Here is a 21691-nt window from a genome sequence, read left to right on the forward strand (position 1 = left end):
GTAAATGCTGACATATATCAAAACCTGAACATACAGCAGAACATGCTGGATGTCCATGAAGTCTATGATTTGATTTCAGAAGTAAGACTAATGACATACCTCAAAAGGCTTTTTTTTTTTTTCTCCCCTCCTGATCCATGACAGACCTGGGTATTTCAGAAAGACCACACGTAGAAAACAAGATAAATGTACTATTTTTACCAAACAAAAGAGGGTATTTAAAACTGTTAACATGGCACTCACACACAGAATGAGTTGCTGGCTGAATATGAGCTGATTACTTGCGCTCAGTAAATCATCTATGTTCAGAGGACATTCTCACGAATTATAATATGCATTTTCTTAGTCTGCTATGTAGATTACCTATAATTGGAAGCAGCACTGTGCAGAGCCATGAAGATGTAACATAGTTATTAAAATCAAAACAGCCAAAGTTAATAAAAATATCTTAAGTACACAGCGAAACCAACTGAACAAAACAGCTATTTAAAAATCATTTTGGTAAGATAACATTTTCTGTTTTAAACACAAGTAACACCTTCCAAAGCAGCAGAAATGATACATAATTGACGTACACAAATGGTAAAACACTACAGTGGATGTAAATTAATGTTCCACCTTCTGAATGGCAGAGGGTAGCCTGAAAAACAAGACTTACTGGTGTGAAATTTAAGAATAGCTATATTTTCTCAGACCAAAGATATAACCCAGGCCATGCCAGTGGCCTAATGGCCTGTAAGAAAGGGAGAAAGATAATTCTTCAGAGAGTATCTTTGTCCTCTGAAGATCTGGTGTATAAGATCTGCTGTATAAGACCTGCCTTAGTCTAAGATATGATATTTCTACATGCAGCAGTCATGGAAGGATTTTCCTTCCACATATTTTTTTAGCTGCTTCCTGAATCTATATAAACTAGTACAATCCATTGCTGTAGCAACCAGTTGCAAAACATAATTACATGTTTTTGAAGAACACATTTGTCTGCTTGCTTTGAATCATCTGTCTGTTGTGGTTATTTTATGGCCCCTACTTCTTGCTTCTGAAGACAGTGAACAACCATTATTTCCTATTTACTTTCTCCACACCACCCAATATCCAAGGCATTACACATATCTTCATCACATTCCCACTCAGTCTGCTTTTTCAAGTCTAAAAAGCCCAACCTACTTATTCACTAATTTTACAGAAGCTCTTCCACGTATCTGAGCATTATTTTGCCTTTCTGAATTCTCCTACATCAATTTTGTAATTCAGGGAGCTGAAAATAAAAAGTGGTTATGTGGAGCCAGACTCTTCTCAGTGGTACACAGCAAAGGACAAGCAGCAACAGCCAATTTCCATCAAGAATAATTACAGTTAGATACTGAAAAAAAAAATCACAATGAGGATGTTTATCAAATATTGAAACAGGCTGCCAAGAGAGATTTCCATCACTGGTGCTGCTAGAACCTCAACTGCAACAAGGTGTTGTGCAGCCTGATATAGTATCAAAGATGACCCTTCTCCAAGCAAGAAGTGGGACCAGATGGCCTCCCTGAGATCTCTTCCAATTTAAATTATCCTGCAGTCCTATGGCATTTGGGAAGCAGGTGCACATCAATTTATGATTTACAATTTACATCATAACAGTGATTAATGTTTTCCTCTCTATTGTCTGTTCCTTTTCTGAAAATTTCTAGTGTATTTTTTGGTGTTGATCACTAAGTAAATAGTGACCCGATATCTTCAGAACTTATACCTTATTTTGAGTGGTAAGTCAGGGTTCGCTACTGGTATATGTGAAATCAAGCACTGTTACTACAACCTGGTCTGCAGGAATGCAATTACACAATATGATACTAATATTAAAAAAGCCCAACTGTTAGAAATAATGTGCATAATTTATTTCTGCTCTTGTGATTACTTATATGCCTATGATTACTTACATACCAGAATCATGAAGGTGCAACACAGGCCAGACAGTAATTTTTTATTTGTTTACAGAAACAACAATAAGAGCATTATTTGGAGACAAAAACCTGAAAGCCTTTGGCAGATTTTACTTAGTAAAGCCTCAGATGTCAGTAACCATTCTGTATAAATAAGTTGATTCTAAAACAGGGGCATGAATACTATGATTGACCCTTTTCTTTCTTTTTGAATGACTATCAGAACAGGATGTACAGTTAGGTTGTCTGCACTATGTTTTCTGTTTAATTAGTTTCAGAGGACCAATTTCTCAAGCTACATATAAACTGTCAAGGAAATGTCACCTTAATCTTTGACATTATTGGTCAAATCTGCCAAACACACAAATATGTATTAAGAGGTCTTTAAGGAAGTAGAGTACCTCTTAATGGGGGCTAGCAATAATGTTTCCAGAGACATGGCACATTTTAATTATTATATACTAAACAGCCCTTTTATTTTTTAAAAAGATGGGAATTTGATTTCACCTAATTATCATCAAGAATGTCAACTGTGCTCTAGAGAAGATGACTGCACCTAACTAAGAAAACGTATGGCACCTAACCTGAAGCACTGAGATCCTATCCAATAGCCGGTTTTGTTGGAGGAAAAACTAGCCAGACAAAGGCTTTTGCAAGGCAGATAGAGAGGCCCCTGAAATTCAGTAAGGAGCTCCCACTTTGCTTAGTGAATGTATCTGTACACCACTAAATCCCAATACACCTCCATCCACTGATTGCACAATGATGCCAAATAATGGAGAATTGATTTCAGTAAAGGAAATTTAACAAACTTACTCAGACCTCTGAAAGCTTAGAGCCAAATTTAGAGTTAATAAAAAAGTTTAAATGCCATTACCTTACGTAACTGGGGAAACATGTAACAGGGAAAATTAAGACTTCTGTCCCACAAAAGCCCCAAGCTGGTTTGTAAATGTTCAGATATTAATTGTTTTAACTGATTTCAAGAATAGTTACTAATCAATAATTTTGTTATTAATGTACAAATACTTTACTAATTCTTACACTATCACTTTAATAGTTTCAAGTAATCAAAACTGATCAAATTTCAGTTTGTACAGCACCTGCTATAGCTGAAAGGGAAGTATCTGGTCATAACATGATCCTTCTTCTCCTTGGTTGTCATTGCCACATCACAGTAAGAGATCCCTGAACATACACAAAAGGGCTCTCTTGCTGTAATTCTGCATATGCTTATGAGGTTGCAATGAGAGAACATAAACCAGACATAACCGAGTGCTTCTAGCTGTACTGCAATACCTCATGTTCGCAAAAGCAAGAAAACCTACATCTTCTCACATCCTCTGGCAGCTCCCATCCAAAAATATACGATGATGAACTAGCTGCCAGTCAAACTCACCGTTTGCCAGGACATCTTGCTCAACGTTAAGGCATTGCGGCTGCTTGAGAAAATTAAGAATCACAACAAGCCAAAGAGCAGTGAATGAACTACTGCCACTGTTACAGGCAGGAAGTGACCAAAACTGAACCACAGCCAAAAACAAATGAGAGGCAGAAGTATATAAATGAATGGGAATGTATTACATTACTTCAAATACTCTCCTTGTTTCCAAACATTTTCATCTTCCTAAGCCAAATACAATTTTTAGTCTACAAACCAGCGTTTATGGTTTGGCAGTTACACATACTAACAACATCAGAATAAGCAATCAGTGAATCAGTGAGATTTCACGAATGTGACTTAAAATTTCAAGACTATTACTATAAATTTAAAAACAACATATAGCTCAAAATATGATAGAGAAAAAATTTTAAGAGATCACAAAACATGCAAAGCAAATTGACCATGAGGAAATTTTATATTTCCATCATCTAAACATTAAAATTTTTCAGATGGAAAGTACACACATTATTAGCTAGAAATATAAGTGTATCAACAAATTATTCAAAGTTAACAATTCTTAGCTGTATTTTTGATGCAAAGAGGCTAGTTTTATTCTGTACTTTATAAATTTTCACTTTAATACATTTTTACTTTATATACTTTTTACTGTATACATCCAGCTGAAATAGTTTCAGGTGTGTATGACTCAAATTCTACAGAAGAACAGAGAAATACAGTAACACTAGAACTGCTACCACAGAGTTGCAATCAAGACCAACACTACAGCTGTCATTTGAAACAATGAGGTCTTCAATGTGGAATATGTTTCAAAACTGGTTATATACATGCGCACACACACACACAAATTGACCTTGACACCCCTGTTTCAAGTTAAAAAAACAAAACCTGAGCTAGAAATAAAATTATTTCTAAGGTAACAGAAGAAATTTATTTCTTTTAAATACATACATATGTTCTGCTGCATTACTGTTATTTAGAAAATTAAACTCTATTTGACTAAATTGTGATAAAACAACAGATCAGTTTTCCTCCATTGAAGATGGACATTAGTGTAGACAATTCCAGAGTTCTTACATACTCATTTTTCCACAAAACGTACAAAGGCAGACAGTAGTCTTGACACTTGTTAACAAATGACAATATTCCATAATAGCACTTCCTTAATTGAATGGTAGAGTCTTAGGCGACCAATACATAGCTAACTTTTAAATAAGTTAACATCTAACTCTTCAAACTGATCAATATTACTTAAGGACTAACAGAACTTCATTACAAACACTGACCTAATAAAAGAGGTAGAGTCATTCATCCCTGCTGACCTATGTTCAAGAGAGCCATCAAAACAGGGCACTTCTAACACAGGTAAAATTTTGTAAAAGACAGTTACATGGGCTAATAACACAAAGCCACAGGTGAAGAACTCCTAGACTACATTTTGCATGAGGCATGAACAATTTTACAGTGCAGGTGGCTGAAGTACTGAACTATGCACACAGTGCATCACAATGAACTCAGCAGATTAAGCAGATATAAATACAACTTTCAGGCATTTTTATGTGAGAGTCCAGACTGTTGAACATAAAAGGTGTTGCACAAAATGGTCAAAACCCCTCAATTCCTAATAGTCTCTACAATGGTCAGTAGCTAAATTAAGAAAATTATGAAGATCACCCACAGGTACTGCAAGCATGCTGGTAAATCCCTGGAGAGCAGTGTACGTGCCAAAGAATGCCACCTGGAACTGGAAATTATATTTACTAACCACATACTTAAAGTAACAGCCATAGGTTTGCAAGAATTCTGTGTATACTTACATAACCTACAGACCGAGAAACAAACAGTTCCCCTTTTCTCATTACGAGGAAATACCTGTGTTCTGGTTATTTTAAAATTCCAGATAGGAAGCAAAGCCACATTTCAGTAAGTCATAAGCTATTAACTGTTTTCACAGAATCATAGAATCGTTAGGGTTAGAAGAGACCTCTGGACACCATCCAGTCCAATCCCTTGCTAAAGCAGGTTCACCTGGAGCAGGTAGCACAGGATCACATCCAGCTGGCTTTTCAATGTCTCTGGAGATTGAGACTCCACAATCTCTCTGGGCAGCGTGTTCCAGGGCTCTGTTATTCTTTATACTTCAGAAGGAATTTCAGATGTTGCAGTTTGTGCCCGTTGCCCCTTGTCCTGTCGCTGGGCACCACTGAAAAGAGCCTGGCCCCGTCCCCCTGACGCCCACCCTTAAGGTGTTTGTGTGCATTGGTAAGATCCCCTCTCAGTCTGCTCTGCTCCAGGCCAAACAGCCCCAGCTCCCTCAGCCTCTCCTCATCAGGGAGATGCTCCAGTCCCCTCATCACCTTCGTAGCCCTCCGCTGGGCCCTCTCCAGTAGTTCCCTGTCTCTCCTGAACTGGGGAGCCCAGCACTGGGCACAGCACTCCAGATGTGCCCCACCAGGGCAGAGCAGAGGGGGAGGATCACCTCCCTCGGCCTGCTGGCCACGCTTCTCCTGATGCCCCCCAGGATCCCACCGGCCTTCGTGGCCACCAGGGCACACTGCTGGCCCACGGGCACCTTGCTGCCCACCAGCACTCCCAGGTCCTTCTCCGCAGAGCTGCCTTCCAGCAGGTCACCCCAGCCTGTGCTGGTGCCTGGGGCTGTCCCTCCCCAGGGGCAGGACCCTGCACTTGCCTTTGTTGGGCTCCATGAGGTCCCTCTGCCCCAGCTCTCCTGACCAGGTCTCCCTGAATGGCAGCGCAGCCTCTGGTGCATCAGGTGCTCCTCCCGGTTTTGCATCAGCTCCTTCATCCAGGTCATTGATGACTAAATTGAACAAGAATCCCCCTTTTCAATCCCTTTTTCCTGATCTGCACAGGCAAATTTCCTCTGGTCCCACTGATTACAATGGCATCAGAATCCTGAAGAAAGATGACCTCATACAGGAAATCCATCTGGCAGTTTGTAGAGAGGGAATCAGCAGGCAGCAAAGAGAAAAATCAGTTACGAGCTACAAGCAGGTGAATTATTGCTGCCATGGAGGCTAGTCAAAAGATGTTCCAGAAAAATACAGGGAATACACAGCAAAGGTAAGCAGTCAATAAAATGGACAGTTTGGGGCTTGCCTGCTAGAAATACGAAAACAAAGTTTCACCTGTCATCAACTCAAGCAAAGGTTCCCTTCAAAAGAAGATTTTCTAAGGAGGATTGCATCTCTTTCAAGGTCAGCATTTTTTATCCAAAGAAGAAGACATGGATAGACAACTGAAGCAACTACTCAGATGATGTACCAGCTGCATAAAGAGAAAACTGAAGCTATGGGAGCAAGTAGTCTGTGCATCAGCCAACAAGGCAGAGTACTGTGCCAACTGGGGCTTATGCAGCCCAAAAGATATCCAAATACAGGATTTATAAACATAGCATGAACTGAATACAGCATGCTGTTAGCGACGATGCTTCGTATACTGGTAAATTACTTTAATTAGAATGCATTACTCAGTAACCGAAGGAATGACATAATCTTTCCAGATCTCATTAAATATATATTCAAAAAGCTGTAGTTCAGATTTGGTTGCTTTTTAGTCACAGATACACACTGTAATGTCTGCTAAAGAAATGTGTCTGACAAATCTAGTGGTGGAATCCAAATTTTCATCATTTAAGACCAATAAAGTCTGGTCCCTGGAAAACAATTAGAGGTACTGAAGCAACTATAGTCTGAAGAGCCAACAGCTGCTAAGGGGAAGGAACGAACAGAGAACAAGAACATCCTCGCTACATTGCATGACCTTGAAATCCACAAGTAACCGTAAATCCTTCCTGTGTTCACAAGACACCAAGAACTAAATAGTCCATAGCTGCAGACTCGCAGCCTGGAGGCAGGGACTAGCAACCCAACTTTGGCAGAGGTCCATGCCAACCTACAGAAGACAGTACTCCTTCAGGCTGGGGGGGGAACCCCTAAGTTTCCCCCTAACCTCAAAGGAAGTTCCTAGAGGCCCATGAAGAATCCAGTCTCCCCAGCCACCCACTACATGACAAGATGCATTGTCTGTAAGTCTATTATTACTGTTCTGACCAGTTTAAGGTAATGTTTGTTGGATTCTGCCTCCTCTATACTGTCACCCAAAAACTGGTATACAGTAATGAAGATCCCTCTTATGTCTCATTGACTGGCTCTAATTGACTCAGTGACTGGCTTTAACGATGCCACCTTGGCAAATGCTACGTCAAGAGACATAAAATAGCATTACACGTTATGTGCTCTGACAGGCTATAAAGCCTTTTTCTTCCCTCAATAAATAGCATTATTAAATATGGACTGGAGATTGTATTCTGTTCTGAAAATCTTATTGTGAAGGGATGCATTTGTTTTATCACAGCAAAACAAAGCTTCATGGAGTTAAAACCTGAACAGCTTCAGTCAGATTGGACACAACAGGATCTTACCCAAACCCACATTTAAATTAGCTGTATTAAAGAATAAAACTGATCCTTTCATAATCAGAAAAGGTTTTGTAGTACAACTAGATCCAAATTTGATCAGGTATTTCTGTTTGACAGCTAGCACAGTCAGGATGTGAAGTTTGGTTTTGGTTTTCACAGATCCCTGCATCAGTTTACTAACAGAATCAGCTTGCATGTTAATAAATAAAATGATAGAACAACTTTGTGACAGCTGCAACACACAACTTTAGCAGCATATCTGATGTAGGCTTAATGAGTAATCTTCGTAGGGTGCCAATCTAAAATTAAGCTTTTATTTCTATAAATAATACATAAGTCATAACTACTGGAAATATATTAGTATTTCTGTTCAGATCAGACATGTACAATACACAAATACCCCTTACTTTTAAGGGAGACAGCAAACCAACATAGTGTTAAGAAATTATCACACATTAAGTAAACACCACCACAAGTATCTGCCAATTTAAACAACAGAAGAACAAAAATGCAAATCCGATAAATAGGCAGTGTTCAAATCCTACTCTGAGTAAAGCCTATGGTCTACTGAACTCATGTCATGCCTCAGACCACAGCTGTGTATCTAATAAAAATGAACAAGACTATTCTGGAAATAGAGACATCAAGGAGGAAAGACTCAGTGTGCAAGTCTCAGTAATGGTACCAGAGAGTACACATTTCAATCCTAGCCAAGGTGAAGTTCATAAATTGCATCTAGCACCATGAGCTGAAATAAAGCAGGTAGCATTTCTCCTGCAGAATTACAAAAATACTCTGAGTTGTTATGCTTAGTGGTAAACAGAAGGAGTCTTTTCATGTGTTTCAGTCATTACTCATTAAAAGGGGACTCTCCAACAAAGGGATCTCTCCTCAAAATTCATCAGTAGTACCTATTAAGCATTCTCAAGCTGCTTTTAAAATCAAAGGTCAGTGTCCTCTGTTACAGAATAAACTTCTTTTGCAATCCCCCCAAAAAGAATTAATAATTTCCACAGATTATGGGTATAGTTATATATGACTCAATGCATCAACTTCTTCATAAGTATGCTGAGGAAAGTACCTAAAATGATATTTCAGCCATCTTGGCTGAAAGTGGTTATTTCCTCACTATTTTTTCTTACATATTATAAAGCTACATTTCATTATCACACTGTTCCTGAGACTCTTCAACATAAAGATCAAGTTGTAGATACAATGATCCATCTAAACAACGTTAATTTATGAACGACATATATATAAATCAAACAGACTTGAACAGATCAATCACACAAAAGCAGCAAGCATCTGAAGTGGGCCAAAATCCTCTAATACACAACCACAACTTCAGCCATTTCCACAAGGGCTCTCGGCACAGCTCTGCAAACTGCATTAGGGACCTTAAAACGGATGTTTCCCCAGCCAGAACAGCCACAGAAGAAAACAATTACATTTTTCAAAAAGCTACTTCACTGCCCCATACAAAAATTACCTGAAGACAAATCATCCCTCCATTAATGGTACTTATGTACGTGTCTCATATTACTGTAGCCTGGAACTTGCATCAATGGATCACTAAAACAAGCACAATTACACTGTAATGAGATCCTATTAGGTAGGAAATACTCGCAATTTCCACCTGCAGATTTCTCTTTTTGTCCCCCCACTAGAGATAACATCTCCCTCTTATACTATAACAGCAGCTAACTTTTACAGCAAAATAGTTAACACAAGAAATTTGAATTTATTTCAGCTGTTCTAAACCTTCGTTTTCCTCGAGGATTAGGGCTTCTCCTTTAGACTGATGAAAGACTTGTGTACCTAAAACAAGAAGTTACTTGTTTAACTTTTTTTTTTTTTAATCAGAACTCTCTGAATATATCTTCCATTGCTTAAAAATAATACAAAATTCACATCCTGTTTTAGTACAATGGTATGGTCACCTCAGTGTAATGTTTGCTCAGTCACATCAGCTTCTGCACTGCGACATTCTCTGCTCACTCAGAATGAATTCAGTATAACAATTGCCAAGTTCAACTGCTCTACTGAGCTGCTAGCAGAGAGGATGAAAACTTCACATTACCACAACACAAAAATGGTCAATGCTATCAAGTACCTCATTTTAGCCCCCCTCCCCAATATATTCAAGTTTCCCTTTCTCCCTCCTACCTACAGTTCTTTGTTTTCATTTTTATCAGTCAGTAAGTAAATGCCAAACGCAGGTTTCCAGACTGAGATAATTTCAGTTATGTTAGCCATTGTGAAAGTCTGCATTGTCACAAAGTTTTGGCTAAACTAAGTTAATTTAATTTAACAGGGGAATGACAGAAGTTTGTACTACATATAAACCCAAACATTGAGTGATTTTATTTCATCTTGGTACTTGAAGTCATGATCTATAAATAAGCAATTTGCAGATATAGTTCCTAATTCTTTAAATTCTCAAACTGTATCACCTGTATCCTGTATTTTTCTTCATTATATTATTTATGCTTTGATTTAGCACCCAACGCATCACCGTGGCAACATGCGTTAATAAAGGCAAGGCCCCAGCCCGATGGAAACACTCTCTCTCATAGAATTACACTGACACCGACAACCTGTAGAACAGCAGAATCATCTTGAAATTGTCAAGTTGGCTCCATTTTCTCACCTTCCCATTTAACTAACCTACAGAGCAACTAATTAGAGCAAGTAATTTAATTTGGTAAGCAAGTAAGCTTCTATCAGAATATTAATGTGAGGGTCCTGAGGGCACCAATAGGCTTCAGTAGCCCTGACTAGCCTCACCTGGAGACTCACAGCACCCCTGCCCATGTGCCCACTAGCCCCATTACAGTCCAGCCCTGGGACTGAGTCCCGGCCTAAGCTGTACCGTGGGTACCCCATCTCCAGCTTTGTATCTGGCCCTGCCTCCTATATGGATCCTTTATACATACATTGTAGCTTTCTCCAGTCCAGCGTTTGCTTCTGTGTCCTGGACAGACTTCGGACCCACATTATCACCTTGACTCCAGCCCTGTCTCTGACCCCTTTTCCTTTTGCTCCTGACTGGACTCCTAGTTGGACTCTGAACCTGATTCACTGCTCTGCTGCCTCTGGAGCTGCCCATGGACCCTATTAACATTTGGCTCTGCCACTGTGCTCAGACCCCGCAGGATAGTACCACATCAGTGAGGGCACTGCCCAGCCTTGGGTCACCCTCATCTCCTGGATCACTCCTCCTCTTTGAGCAGCTGGCCCTCACTGCACCCCAACAACATTTACAACTCATTTCCTATCGTATCTCCGAGTACTGCCTATGCAAGGAGATTATAAAGTGCAATCAAATCTCAAAGAAAGAAACTGAGGAGACTTTCTCCCCATAATTTGATTCACGTCTCACGAGTTCCTATGATATGCTGAGACAGGAAATACCTGTAATTTCATTTCTCTCAAAATGTCATGTTTATGAAACTTAAGAAAGCTGCCAAACGTTAATAAGTCAAATGAAATACCTGTTCCAAATGGTTTTAATAACTCCCTAAAATGGCTAATAGAAAAGTAATTATTTGACCAAGAACTATACTTGCTCAAGTAAATGCTGATTAGGAACCAAAGGACCAGTGAGGAGCACCTGGTAAAGAGGTGATCTAAATTCAGCATCTCACAGATGTAAGATTTGAACTTTTTTTCCCCAGAACAACCTTCTCTTCTTTCTCTCCAGCCAAGAGAATCATCATACAACCTGGAAAAGGACGTATCTTCGGGGGTTTTGATTTTTTCAGCAAATGTGTTTTATTAATGTTTTTTACTTTTATATATATGTATATAAAAATATATATATTTATTATGTTTTTTATTAAAGGCACTGAGTGAGACCAACAAAACTTAGAGGCAGGCAAGTCATTCTTATCTACTCTATCCTGAATTTGGGATTTTTAATTTTTTTTTAATTAGTTGTACAAAACTATAACCTACTTTCCAAACAATGAACTCTTGCTTTCTGCAATTAAGAAGCTTGGAAAAGAAAATAATTAAAAAAATTACTTTGCAGAAAAAATTTGCAGTAATTCCAGAAAACAAACCTGCTTTTGACCATACAATCTTACAGATCTGGAATGTTATTTGATTAAAAATATAAGTAATTCATCACAGTTCAATACTGCCCCAAAAGTAAAGGCCTTCAATCATTTCTCAAGAATGACACATTTCCATGCATCTTGGCTGTGATCCTTCAGGCTTTCTTTCTTCTTAGGATGAGAACATTAGTTTCAGAAACTCCTGGATATCTACTGTTATGTTCATGCAAAAGTCATTGCCTTTCTCATACGACCCTGACACATCAGCCAAATAAAGGTAAGTTTCTTGCGGACTGATTCTGTACCTCCCTAAAAAGAAGTTGAGATGAGCAATCCTGTATTTTTTTTTTTTACTGGATTACAATACCTATCACCTCTCACATGGGACTTCAGCTTTTCCTACCATTAAAGACTTCTTTGAGCCAAGAACTTCAAAGTGTCTCTTGCAAAGTGGGCTTCACATGTTTGGGTATTGATATCTAGTATAATTTATGGCTTAGGTTATCCAACACATCTACACGGGACTGGCAGAAATGAGTCACAGCTTGATGTCAGGCAGGATACCCTAAGCAACCTAAAAATGGCATTCATGCTGATATTCAGGCACCTGGTTCCCAAGTTAACCAGAAATGTTTTGCATCTATCTTACTGCAGGACGACCCAAAGAAAAAAAGTATCAGTGATATCTAAAACATGCTATTTCATTTACACCACTGTTAAAGATCACTGACAGAATAAAATAAAATGGAGAACAAAAAAATATCTGGTCTGTATCTTAAAGGTAGTGCTCCAAAAAATGGATTAGATTGCCATCCTGCTTTCTCAATCTGTACCAGGTAAGAGCTTCCCCACAGCAAAAAAGAGCAGAAGCTACAAACCAAACCATAAAATCATACACTGCAAAACTGGCAACAAATCACCAGTGGCACTACATTAAACCCATAAATTCTAATTCAAAGAAATATTTAATAGTAGATTTAAGAGTTTTGGAAGCGTAATAATTGCCTTTAAGAACAAGGGTATTTTTAACTAGCCACTTAAAAAATAAAAAAAGGAGAGAGATGATTTAAAGCAGCCAAATTCTATCACATTATTTACTGTGTGTTGCCTAGAAGCTATGAGAAGTTAATAATCACACTAATTCAGTCCCATTGCTACGAAAACGATGCAAGAAGCAAATGGTGTTAATTCTGGCAGAGAATTACTACCATCCTCCCAGCACAGAGACATTCCACCACATCCTGAAACATACAGTGGTTACCAGTATATGATTTCTGTTCAAAGAGAAACTTCTGGGTAAAGCTTTCCTAATTCACAGAGAAGATTTTCACTGAAATAACAAATCCCCAGTGGGTATGCAATGCTGCAACACTACTATGATGAAGTCTTCTTCCCCAAGGAAAACTGAAAGTTCTTGAAATATTTTTGGCAGTTCAAAAGAAGTATATATACTTATCTTAAGAACATAAACTCTCATTCATACAGAGAGGGTAAACCAATTCTGCACTTAAAATACTTGGAGTTTTGTTTACTCTGAACAAGCCACCTCCCTCAGTTCTTCTCAAAGTTCACTCACACTTCTAATTTTGTCTTTCCCAAAACTAGGTTACAGCTCAACACTTTTTGATAGATAATTGCTATACCTTAAGAAATACATAGTTTCTAAGCCTTAATCTATGAAAATATTACTGTCAAGTTAATCTTTCACTTGAAAAGTTTCTAGGCATGTTCACTGGAAAGAGGCTTGACAGTTTCATTGACCTCCCATCTTGTAAATTCTGGACCAGTCAGTAATAACTACATGGGACAAAATACGACTGAGTTTATCTGCCTGTCACCTTAGTATCTTCTTTTGGACTGTTCTTCCTCTGGAACATGTCTGTCAGGCAAGTAGGATTTACAAAGAGGAGGAACAAAAGGTAGAACATACACACTCTCAGAGCAAGAGCACAGTTCCTCCATGCTTCCTAGAAGCATCTGACATTTGAGTATTTTTGCTCCATGTCAAGTTCTGGCTGTAAGCCAGAAAAACAGGTCCCAGCCAGCAAGCTTGGAAAGTGGCCCAAAGCAAAGATCACTTGGTTGAGCTTCACCTGTCCAAGCATCCAACAAATACAACTGGTTATTTCCAAGTCTTTTATGAATTAATAGCCACAAATTCTACAACATGACTGCATTGGCAGTGTCTCCTCCACTGAGACAAAAGTAAGAGAATCAGCAAGGATACCAATGCTGTACTGACTTACTTCGGTCCTGTTTTTATTCATAAGAAACTTAAAATCTTGAAATAGTACAGTGGAAGTCTACAAGGTTTATAAACATATAAATCAAATAACTGTGAAGTGCTCTCCCACCACTTCCTAAGATATGTCCTCATATAATCTTACTTTTTTATAAATGTCATGAGCCATAAATTAGTAGAGAATTACTTACACGGACAGATAAACAAGGGAGCTGTCTGGCGATGCACTACAAAGCATAGGAATGCCTCAATTCCTCTGAGTCAGTAAGAAAAAAAACCAACGAATTTTATCTCTACCATCAAGCTTTCTGCTACTGCTGCAATGGGCTGTCACAGAAGCCGTTTCCCTGCATTTGTTCGAACAAAAGGATCCTATATAACCTGAGGCAGTATGGGAAAAGGAAACCCCCTAGACTGTGGGCACATTTCTCAGCAGCTTATGTTTCAGGGACTTACGATACATCATCTAAAATGCATTTAATGAAGCATCTTTAATCACATAACCAAGTCCTATAAATGCTCTTTCATATCTATGTAACTGACTTTAAAAAATTCAAAACATACATATTGGTTAAATTAGTCAATTATCATTTTAGTGATAATCCTGAAAACATTCGCCTCAAACCCAAACCTGCAGAGAAAGGCAAAACTATTGGTTTCTTGATCACAATATTAGAAGGAGCACTGAATCATGGATTCTAGGAAGCAGGAGTGGAAATATAAAGCATTCACATTAGGAAAATAAAAAGGCACTTTTAGAATTATTTACAAAAGTGAAACTGGCACTTTAGCACTGTTTTATGCATGACTTTTCCTTCCATAACCACTGAAAGCTTTTTAGCTTTTTTTTTCTTTACCACAATCACCACAATCTCTACCACAATTACCACAAAAGCTGGCTTATCTCACTTTTAAAGTAATCACTGAGAGCAGGATCTCTGACGGCTTTTAAGGAAGAATGACAAATAGCAAAATCAATTAGATATCCACTGAACTTTTGTGGTTTGGTTCTTTTTTTCGCTTTCGGGTAATTCTGCTACAACAGATAAAACCAGAATTCAGAAATGTAATATCTCTTACTAATATCCATTTTCTGTCACCCCTCTGTGTACAGTTTTAAGCATAGCACTACTCTCCACTGACTGTATAATGGTATTACGATGCTTTAGCTTCCTTCTGCCTTGTATACCTTTCACCAGTTCACGTTACCAGAGATATTACGGTTTCCTTCTTGATTCACCTGCACTCCAGTGCCTTCCACCCTGACACCCCAGCGAAACTGTAAGTCTTTGAAGGAGCATATAGAGAAAGAACAGTGACTTTGTACTGTTGCTCCATGGGCCGTACAGCTGCACAGCTCTTTTACTTGGTTTACATGCTGTGGAAGACATGCATTAGGGTCTTTCTACCTTACAGTTGCATTTCATTATTTGCAAAAAAATCCTCAAAAAAATCAAATCAAAACAAAACAATCATTTCATATTATTCTGATGTCCAATAAATGAGAACACACATTTTTCCCCCCACATTTCTGTGTCTCACATGCCTTTTTTAAACATATGTAAAGATGAAAAATTTTGATTATTCAGTGATAACTAATCTTCTGGCACTGAGCTCCACCTGCTGACAAGTCTTTCAAGTGTTGCACAGCCTGCATACTAAGTCTGTTTTATCAGTGGTTCCAGTATAATGCTGTAGTACACAAAATAAGTCTGTATGAAATATTTCTGTAGTGAGAAAAAAATATAGTTTTAAATACATATTCTTAAAAATAATGGGTTTGCACCTTTGTAGTGTTTGTTTTTACCATGTAAGGAAACAGGAGAAAATATGTTAAAGTGGCATACATATTTCACTGTATTATTGCTAAACAAAATTAATTACTATTTTATACTAACTGTATCTATTGCCAGGCTTAAGCATGCTGCAACAATTCTGTCACAACTTTCAAGTCAATACTGATACTGTAAACTTGAAGTCTTAGTATGAAATGAAAACTACCACCATTGTACTTAATTACCTGAGTAAATGTTTAACTGGTACTGCAATATTCCAAATATCCCCAATGTTGTTATTTCTAATCAGATCATTAGACATATAAAAGCTTTGTTGTTGTTGTTTCTGTTTTAATTATGTTGGACTATTGCCATGCTCCGTGAATCACATTAATAGCAAGAATACCATATGTATCTCAGGACAAATGGCAGGCCATACATCCATTGACTGAACACCTAAGCAGTGAAGAATTAGTTCAAGCTTCCAGTTACTGGCTAATTTTCACAAAGTGACATAAAATATATAATAATTTGGATACTAAAACATTTCAGGAAAAAAAAAGCAGCTGTTTTACAAGGAACAACTAGTTTCTTGTTTCCTTGTGCCTCCTTACTTTAATGTAAGTATAGAAGAAGTGAACTATGATTCTCTCAATTACATTGTAGATAGTATCATAAATGCGTAAGACTAAGGGGCTCAAAGACATTATTTTAAACTTGTAGCACCTTTAGCATCAAAATTACCTCTGCCTTGCATGGGTATTTCAGTAGGAAGTTATAAATGCTAGAAACAAAAAATATGCTTTGTTTTTCCACATATGATGCTAAAATTGTTAAAAACAAGGTTCAGAAATAGCCAAAAATGGAATTATTTTAACTACTTGCTATGACATCATGACTGAATAAAACAGAATCATGCAGCAATTTCCTTTTTTCTTAAAATGTGTACATGGACACCAACACACAGCTAACATTCTACAAACAATAAAATATATTGGCTGAACCAAACAATACTGAAGACGCTAACAAAATATGAAACTTTCTACAGTTAACAGAGGCAAAAATGAACAAAGAAACAAAGGAAGTTATAACACACACACAACATAACACTGTCTATAGAAATACATCAAACAGCATTCCAGAATTCAATTCTTTTTTAGTATTCTATTGTGATGTTACATAATGTTAAGAGATGGAAAACAAAAGAATTTGCAAACTATTCCACTATGAAATTGGCTATATTTATATGATAACATATAAATACTTAGAGAGACATGAAACTTTATGAAGTTGTTTTTACATCATATTTTTTATTTTAAATTAAAAAAAAAATCTACTTGTGACTGAACACATGAAAATTTACTTCATATGCATGCTCACAACACAAGTCAATTATGATTTTGTCATTCTTAGGAAAAGAATTTGTAAAACAAGTGTTTACTATGGATTTCTGAAGAAGGATGAATAACCACATTCAGATGTAGTATCAGACAATATTTAGATTACATTCTTTTAGATAAAGAGGAGAAACCTAAATAGATTTATAGCTGAAGAAACAATGATTCTCTTGAATGACACCAGGATGAGCAATCAGCAGTAAGAACATTTCATTTCTGATCATTTAGCAACTGTATAATTTTAAGGAGTTTTACTTAAAAAAAATCCTATTATAAAAATCAACAGGATGCTTATTTATACAAACAGCCCATCAGTGTATTATATTTTCATCCTGAGATGAAGTCAAGACTGTCCTCTCAAAGAACAGCAATCTGAAAAAGTTTTAATTTATACTGCATTGTATCTACTGCTTTTTAGTCAATTTTACTAGCACACAGTATCAACTTCATAAGTTAAACATAACTTAAGTGGTATTTGCCTGTCTTAAATAACTTAATCAAGTAAAATTAGCCAGCCTTTAAATCACATTCCTTTATTTTTTATGCTGCATACTGCTTATAAGACAAAATCCTCAGACGCCAAAATAGCAACATTTTTCTTACTCTCAACACATTTAATATATGCAACATAGATGCAATATTCTAGAAATCTCAGTATGTACCTCCTCCAGAAAAGAAAAAAAAAAAAAGATAAGCTTTCATAGATAAATTTTACTCCAAAAAATTAAGAGGTCAGAATTCTTCACTGTGTACTGTACATATATGCAAGGATTATTTTCTTTCACCCACTGAAACAGAGATTTGGACACCAGCAGACAGACTGTAGCAACCTTGAACAGAGGGAGAAGAATACCATTCTCTTGATTAGACTCATCACCTCAACTAACACTTACAGACTATATTCACTAGCACTACTACTGGATATTACATTAAATAACTAACAAGATAGCCCACCCCAAAAAGATTCCAAACTTTCACAATCATTACCCTGATCCTTCCTTTCTCCTCCATCTTTTTGTGCTTTATCAACGCCTCCTAGATCATGACAAGCATACAAGATTCGTAAAATAATGTTTTGTACCAGTGAATATTGCAACCACCCACTAGTGCCTTGTAAATATTAACCAGTTGTTGCCGAGGGGTTGGACCAGGTGACCTTTAAAGGTCCCTTCCAACCCAAACTATTTTATGAGTCTGTGAGTCTACAAGTAGTAGTGGAAGCAAGAGAATACTGACAATTAAGTATAACTATAGAATGGGAATGGAAGAAAAAACCAAACTTGGTTGCACAAATAGAGAAAACAAAAACATTCCTCTCAGAAACAACAATTTCATTATCATTTTACTGAGCTACTGCTCTGCAGTTCAAAAGAAATGGCAAGCTAAACCTCTACAGAAAAAAAGTCACAAGCATCTTGTATATGTCAAATTAATCCTTAAAAGCAAACATTACTGCTTGTCCCTTTAGTAAACAGGTACTGCTTATTGGCTTTTTCATGTCGCCTACTATCTCTACACATAGCTGCACTGAGAAAAGGAAGTCACACAAAATCTTAGCAAATTAAAGTACATGGGGGTCTCATCACAGCACAAAAAGTTCCTTGTGATTATTAAAAGCATGTAAACATTTAAAAGTAAGTTGCAAAGAAATGTGCATTTGTTTCTGTTTGAAGAAAAATGTAAATACAGTACATTCTCAATTACACGTGCAGTGATTCCAACACCTTTTACTGTTAGTTTCCTGTCTACAAGTGTCACTGTATTTCTTCAACACAGCCAATTAAATTACCAATTTCTACTTCTCAGTTATGTTTACTAAATCTATTTAAGGGTTTACACTATTGATGATAGAAAAGTTTAACAAGAATCTAGCATCAAGTGTACAAAAGGCCAAACCAAGTCCACAGACATACAAAGGGTGTCACAAGTTATAGCAACTTCAAAAAACATCACATAACTGAACTGTTTTTCTAAACAAGTCTCCACAAATGCAAAGTGAAGTTTATTCACTTCAGTCATCCCCGTGACTATCCCTGAGACTGATGTCAGGACTAAAGTACCACAGCAAGGCTGCACAATTCAGTAAAACAGGTGTAAAACTTACCATAGAAGTCACTGATCTAGCATCTTCTTCATAGTTCACTACAGGTGGTGGCTCCTTCCCATCATTCTCTTGGACCTTTTGTTGCAGTAGTTCTTTCTGGGCTGCAAATTTTGCCTCTGAGCATCTTAATTGCTGAACTGTTTGCTTAAGTTCTTCCAGTGCTTGCTTTTGGCTTAGCAAGAGTACAATACTACAGAGAAAAATAACCATTTCAAAATACACATGATTTAAAATACATTATTTGTTCCATAAACCTAAAAAAAACCCATGAAAATTCCTCAACAGAATTATTTGTTCAAAGGCATAAACACATGAAGCGAATCTAGAAAATCTTCAAAGCTACTAGACGATGCAAGCGAACATCTACTTTGCCATTCTCTTTTCAATCTATCACAAATATGATGTAATAAATATAGATGAAACTAATACTTTCATCCTGAATTTACACTAGGGTTCCCCATCCTTTAGAGAAGCAATACATTTTTAGATATTTATTTCCAGCGATGAGAAATCCACTGCAATCCACATAGTTGTTGTAATAATAATTTGCACTATTAAAATCACTTTATATCCAGTATAAATTCATCTGCCATCAAGTTAGAGGTATCTGTTGTCTCTTCTGAACTGAAAGGTCCCTACTGCTAAATATTTCTGGACTGCAGCGTACATTCTTCTTATGAAGCTAAATAAATTGAACTCTATGAGGAGTTAAAATCAATTTTTTCTTGTCTTCTGCATGTTTTTATGACTATTCTCTGAATACCTCTCATTCCTCTGAATGCTCCATGACAGACATAATTCAATTACTGAAGGACAAGCAGACCACTTAGACCATCTACAGGTACCTAGGTGACTCTATTATCCCCAAGAACTGCCAAAACTAAATAGGAACAGAAGCCATCTGAAAGACAGAACCATCCACAGTACAATATAGACACCTTTAAAGGCATGCAACTGGAGCCCAGTGACATGCAGTCTGTAAAGAGATGCAGAGTTGTCACCATCTGCAAGAACAGATGAAGGGGTAAAGGGACCTGGACTATTAAGAATGAGGACAGTATGAAGAAAAATCACAGTATTTTGTCACCCTGTATCTTCAGCATAATCCCTGGAAGACAGACCCTCCTGCAAGCCTTACCCTTGAAGAAAAAGTCATTGAGATTGTTCCTTCACAAACAGATGCTGAGCCAAATGACTATGCAAAGAGGTTCCAAAGTGATAAGGAACCATCTGTCATAAAATTCTCATTGGCAGGAAAAGATAAAAAATGTATCCCTATAGATGAGCATTGTAGTAAGTCACCAAAGAACAGAACTCCATACAATCAGCAGAATGATCATTCATGTAAAAAGGATAATATGATGTATGAAGACACAATTAGAGGACCTGAATCTGAGAACTGGCATGAGAATGCACATATTTAAAAGCATCACACAGAGAAATGAAAAATTATCCTGGCATTATCTTCAAGATAGTAATCTTTCATCTGGTCCTCATTATGAGAGAAAAAAATAGATCACCCTATGAAAATGATGGCCCTCCACCATCAGCTGGGCTTTGGTGAATACACATTGGCTAGAATGACAAGATCCCAAACACTGAATGGTTTCAACTTACCATGATCTGCGTGTAACAAGATAGACCGTGCAAGTTAAAAAGCATGAGCTATACTCTTTCCTGAACTGTGGCAAGATGGATTATTTTCTCATTTATTTGCCCAAACCCAACACAGAATGCTCCCCATTCCATCTATGCATGAGGAATTAGAACCTATAAAATTATTTGCCTATGGCTTGCATGAGTGCAAACTTCATAGTCCTTGTGGCTAGCAAGAGCTACTAGCAAGCTCACAGAGTGAGAACTTGTGTAATTAATCCTGGCAAGCAGAACCGTCCAAAGGTTGGGAAGTAGCAAAAATATGAACTGAACCAAAACCCAAATATTCAATATGCTATCATGTTGAAAGGGCAGATGGTATACTTGACATACACATATATAAATAAAGCATAATAAAAACACTCTTGTGTTGCAGGTGATGCTGTCATTTGAAGGTGATAAAGGCATATTGGTGCCAGCATAATAGTATAAAGACAGCTAAATACTGATGAGGAACACAAAATCAGAGGCCTGCAGATAACACTGCTGCACATGCCCTAACAAAAAGTGCAGTACCTGCTAAGATCCATTTGCAGTGTTGCCAGAATTAGAGACGGAGAAATGCTTTCAAGCCCCAACTCAGACTGCCACTGCCAAGTCAGTGAAAAAATCAGAACTCGTGATTCTGAAGCTGTGTCAGAAGGGATCAGCAAGACAGCTGAAGTCCAAACTGGTTCAAGTGAAGAGA

The 21691-nt window shown here is 37.4% G+C and overlaps 1 protein-coding gene across 1 annotated transcript in view; it reads right to left on the reverse strand.

Moving 5' to 3' along the window:
• Nucleotides 1-21691, reverse strand: part of FER (FER tyrosine kinase) — a 189897-nt gene that overhangs the window by 112419 nt on the left and 55787 nt on the right. The window contains exon 10 of the mRNA XM_037373844.1: nucleotides 19348-19537. Within this exon, the coding sequence (XP_037229741.1) occupies nucleotides 19348-19537 (190 nt within the window). The remainder of the gene's footprint in view (nucleotides 1-19347; nucleotides 19538-21691) is intronic.

Source organism: Falco rusticolus, chromosome Z (genome assembly GCF_015220075.1).
Source record: "Falco rusticolus isolate bFalRus1 chromosome Z, bFalRus1.pri, whole genome shotgun sequence".
Lineage (NCBI taxonomy): Eukaryota > Metazoa > Chordata > Aves > Falconiformes > Falconidae > Falco > Falco rusticolus.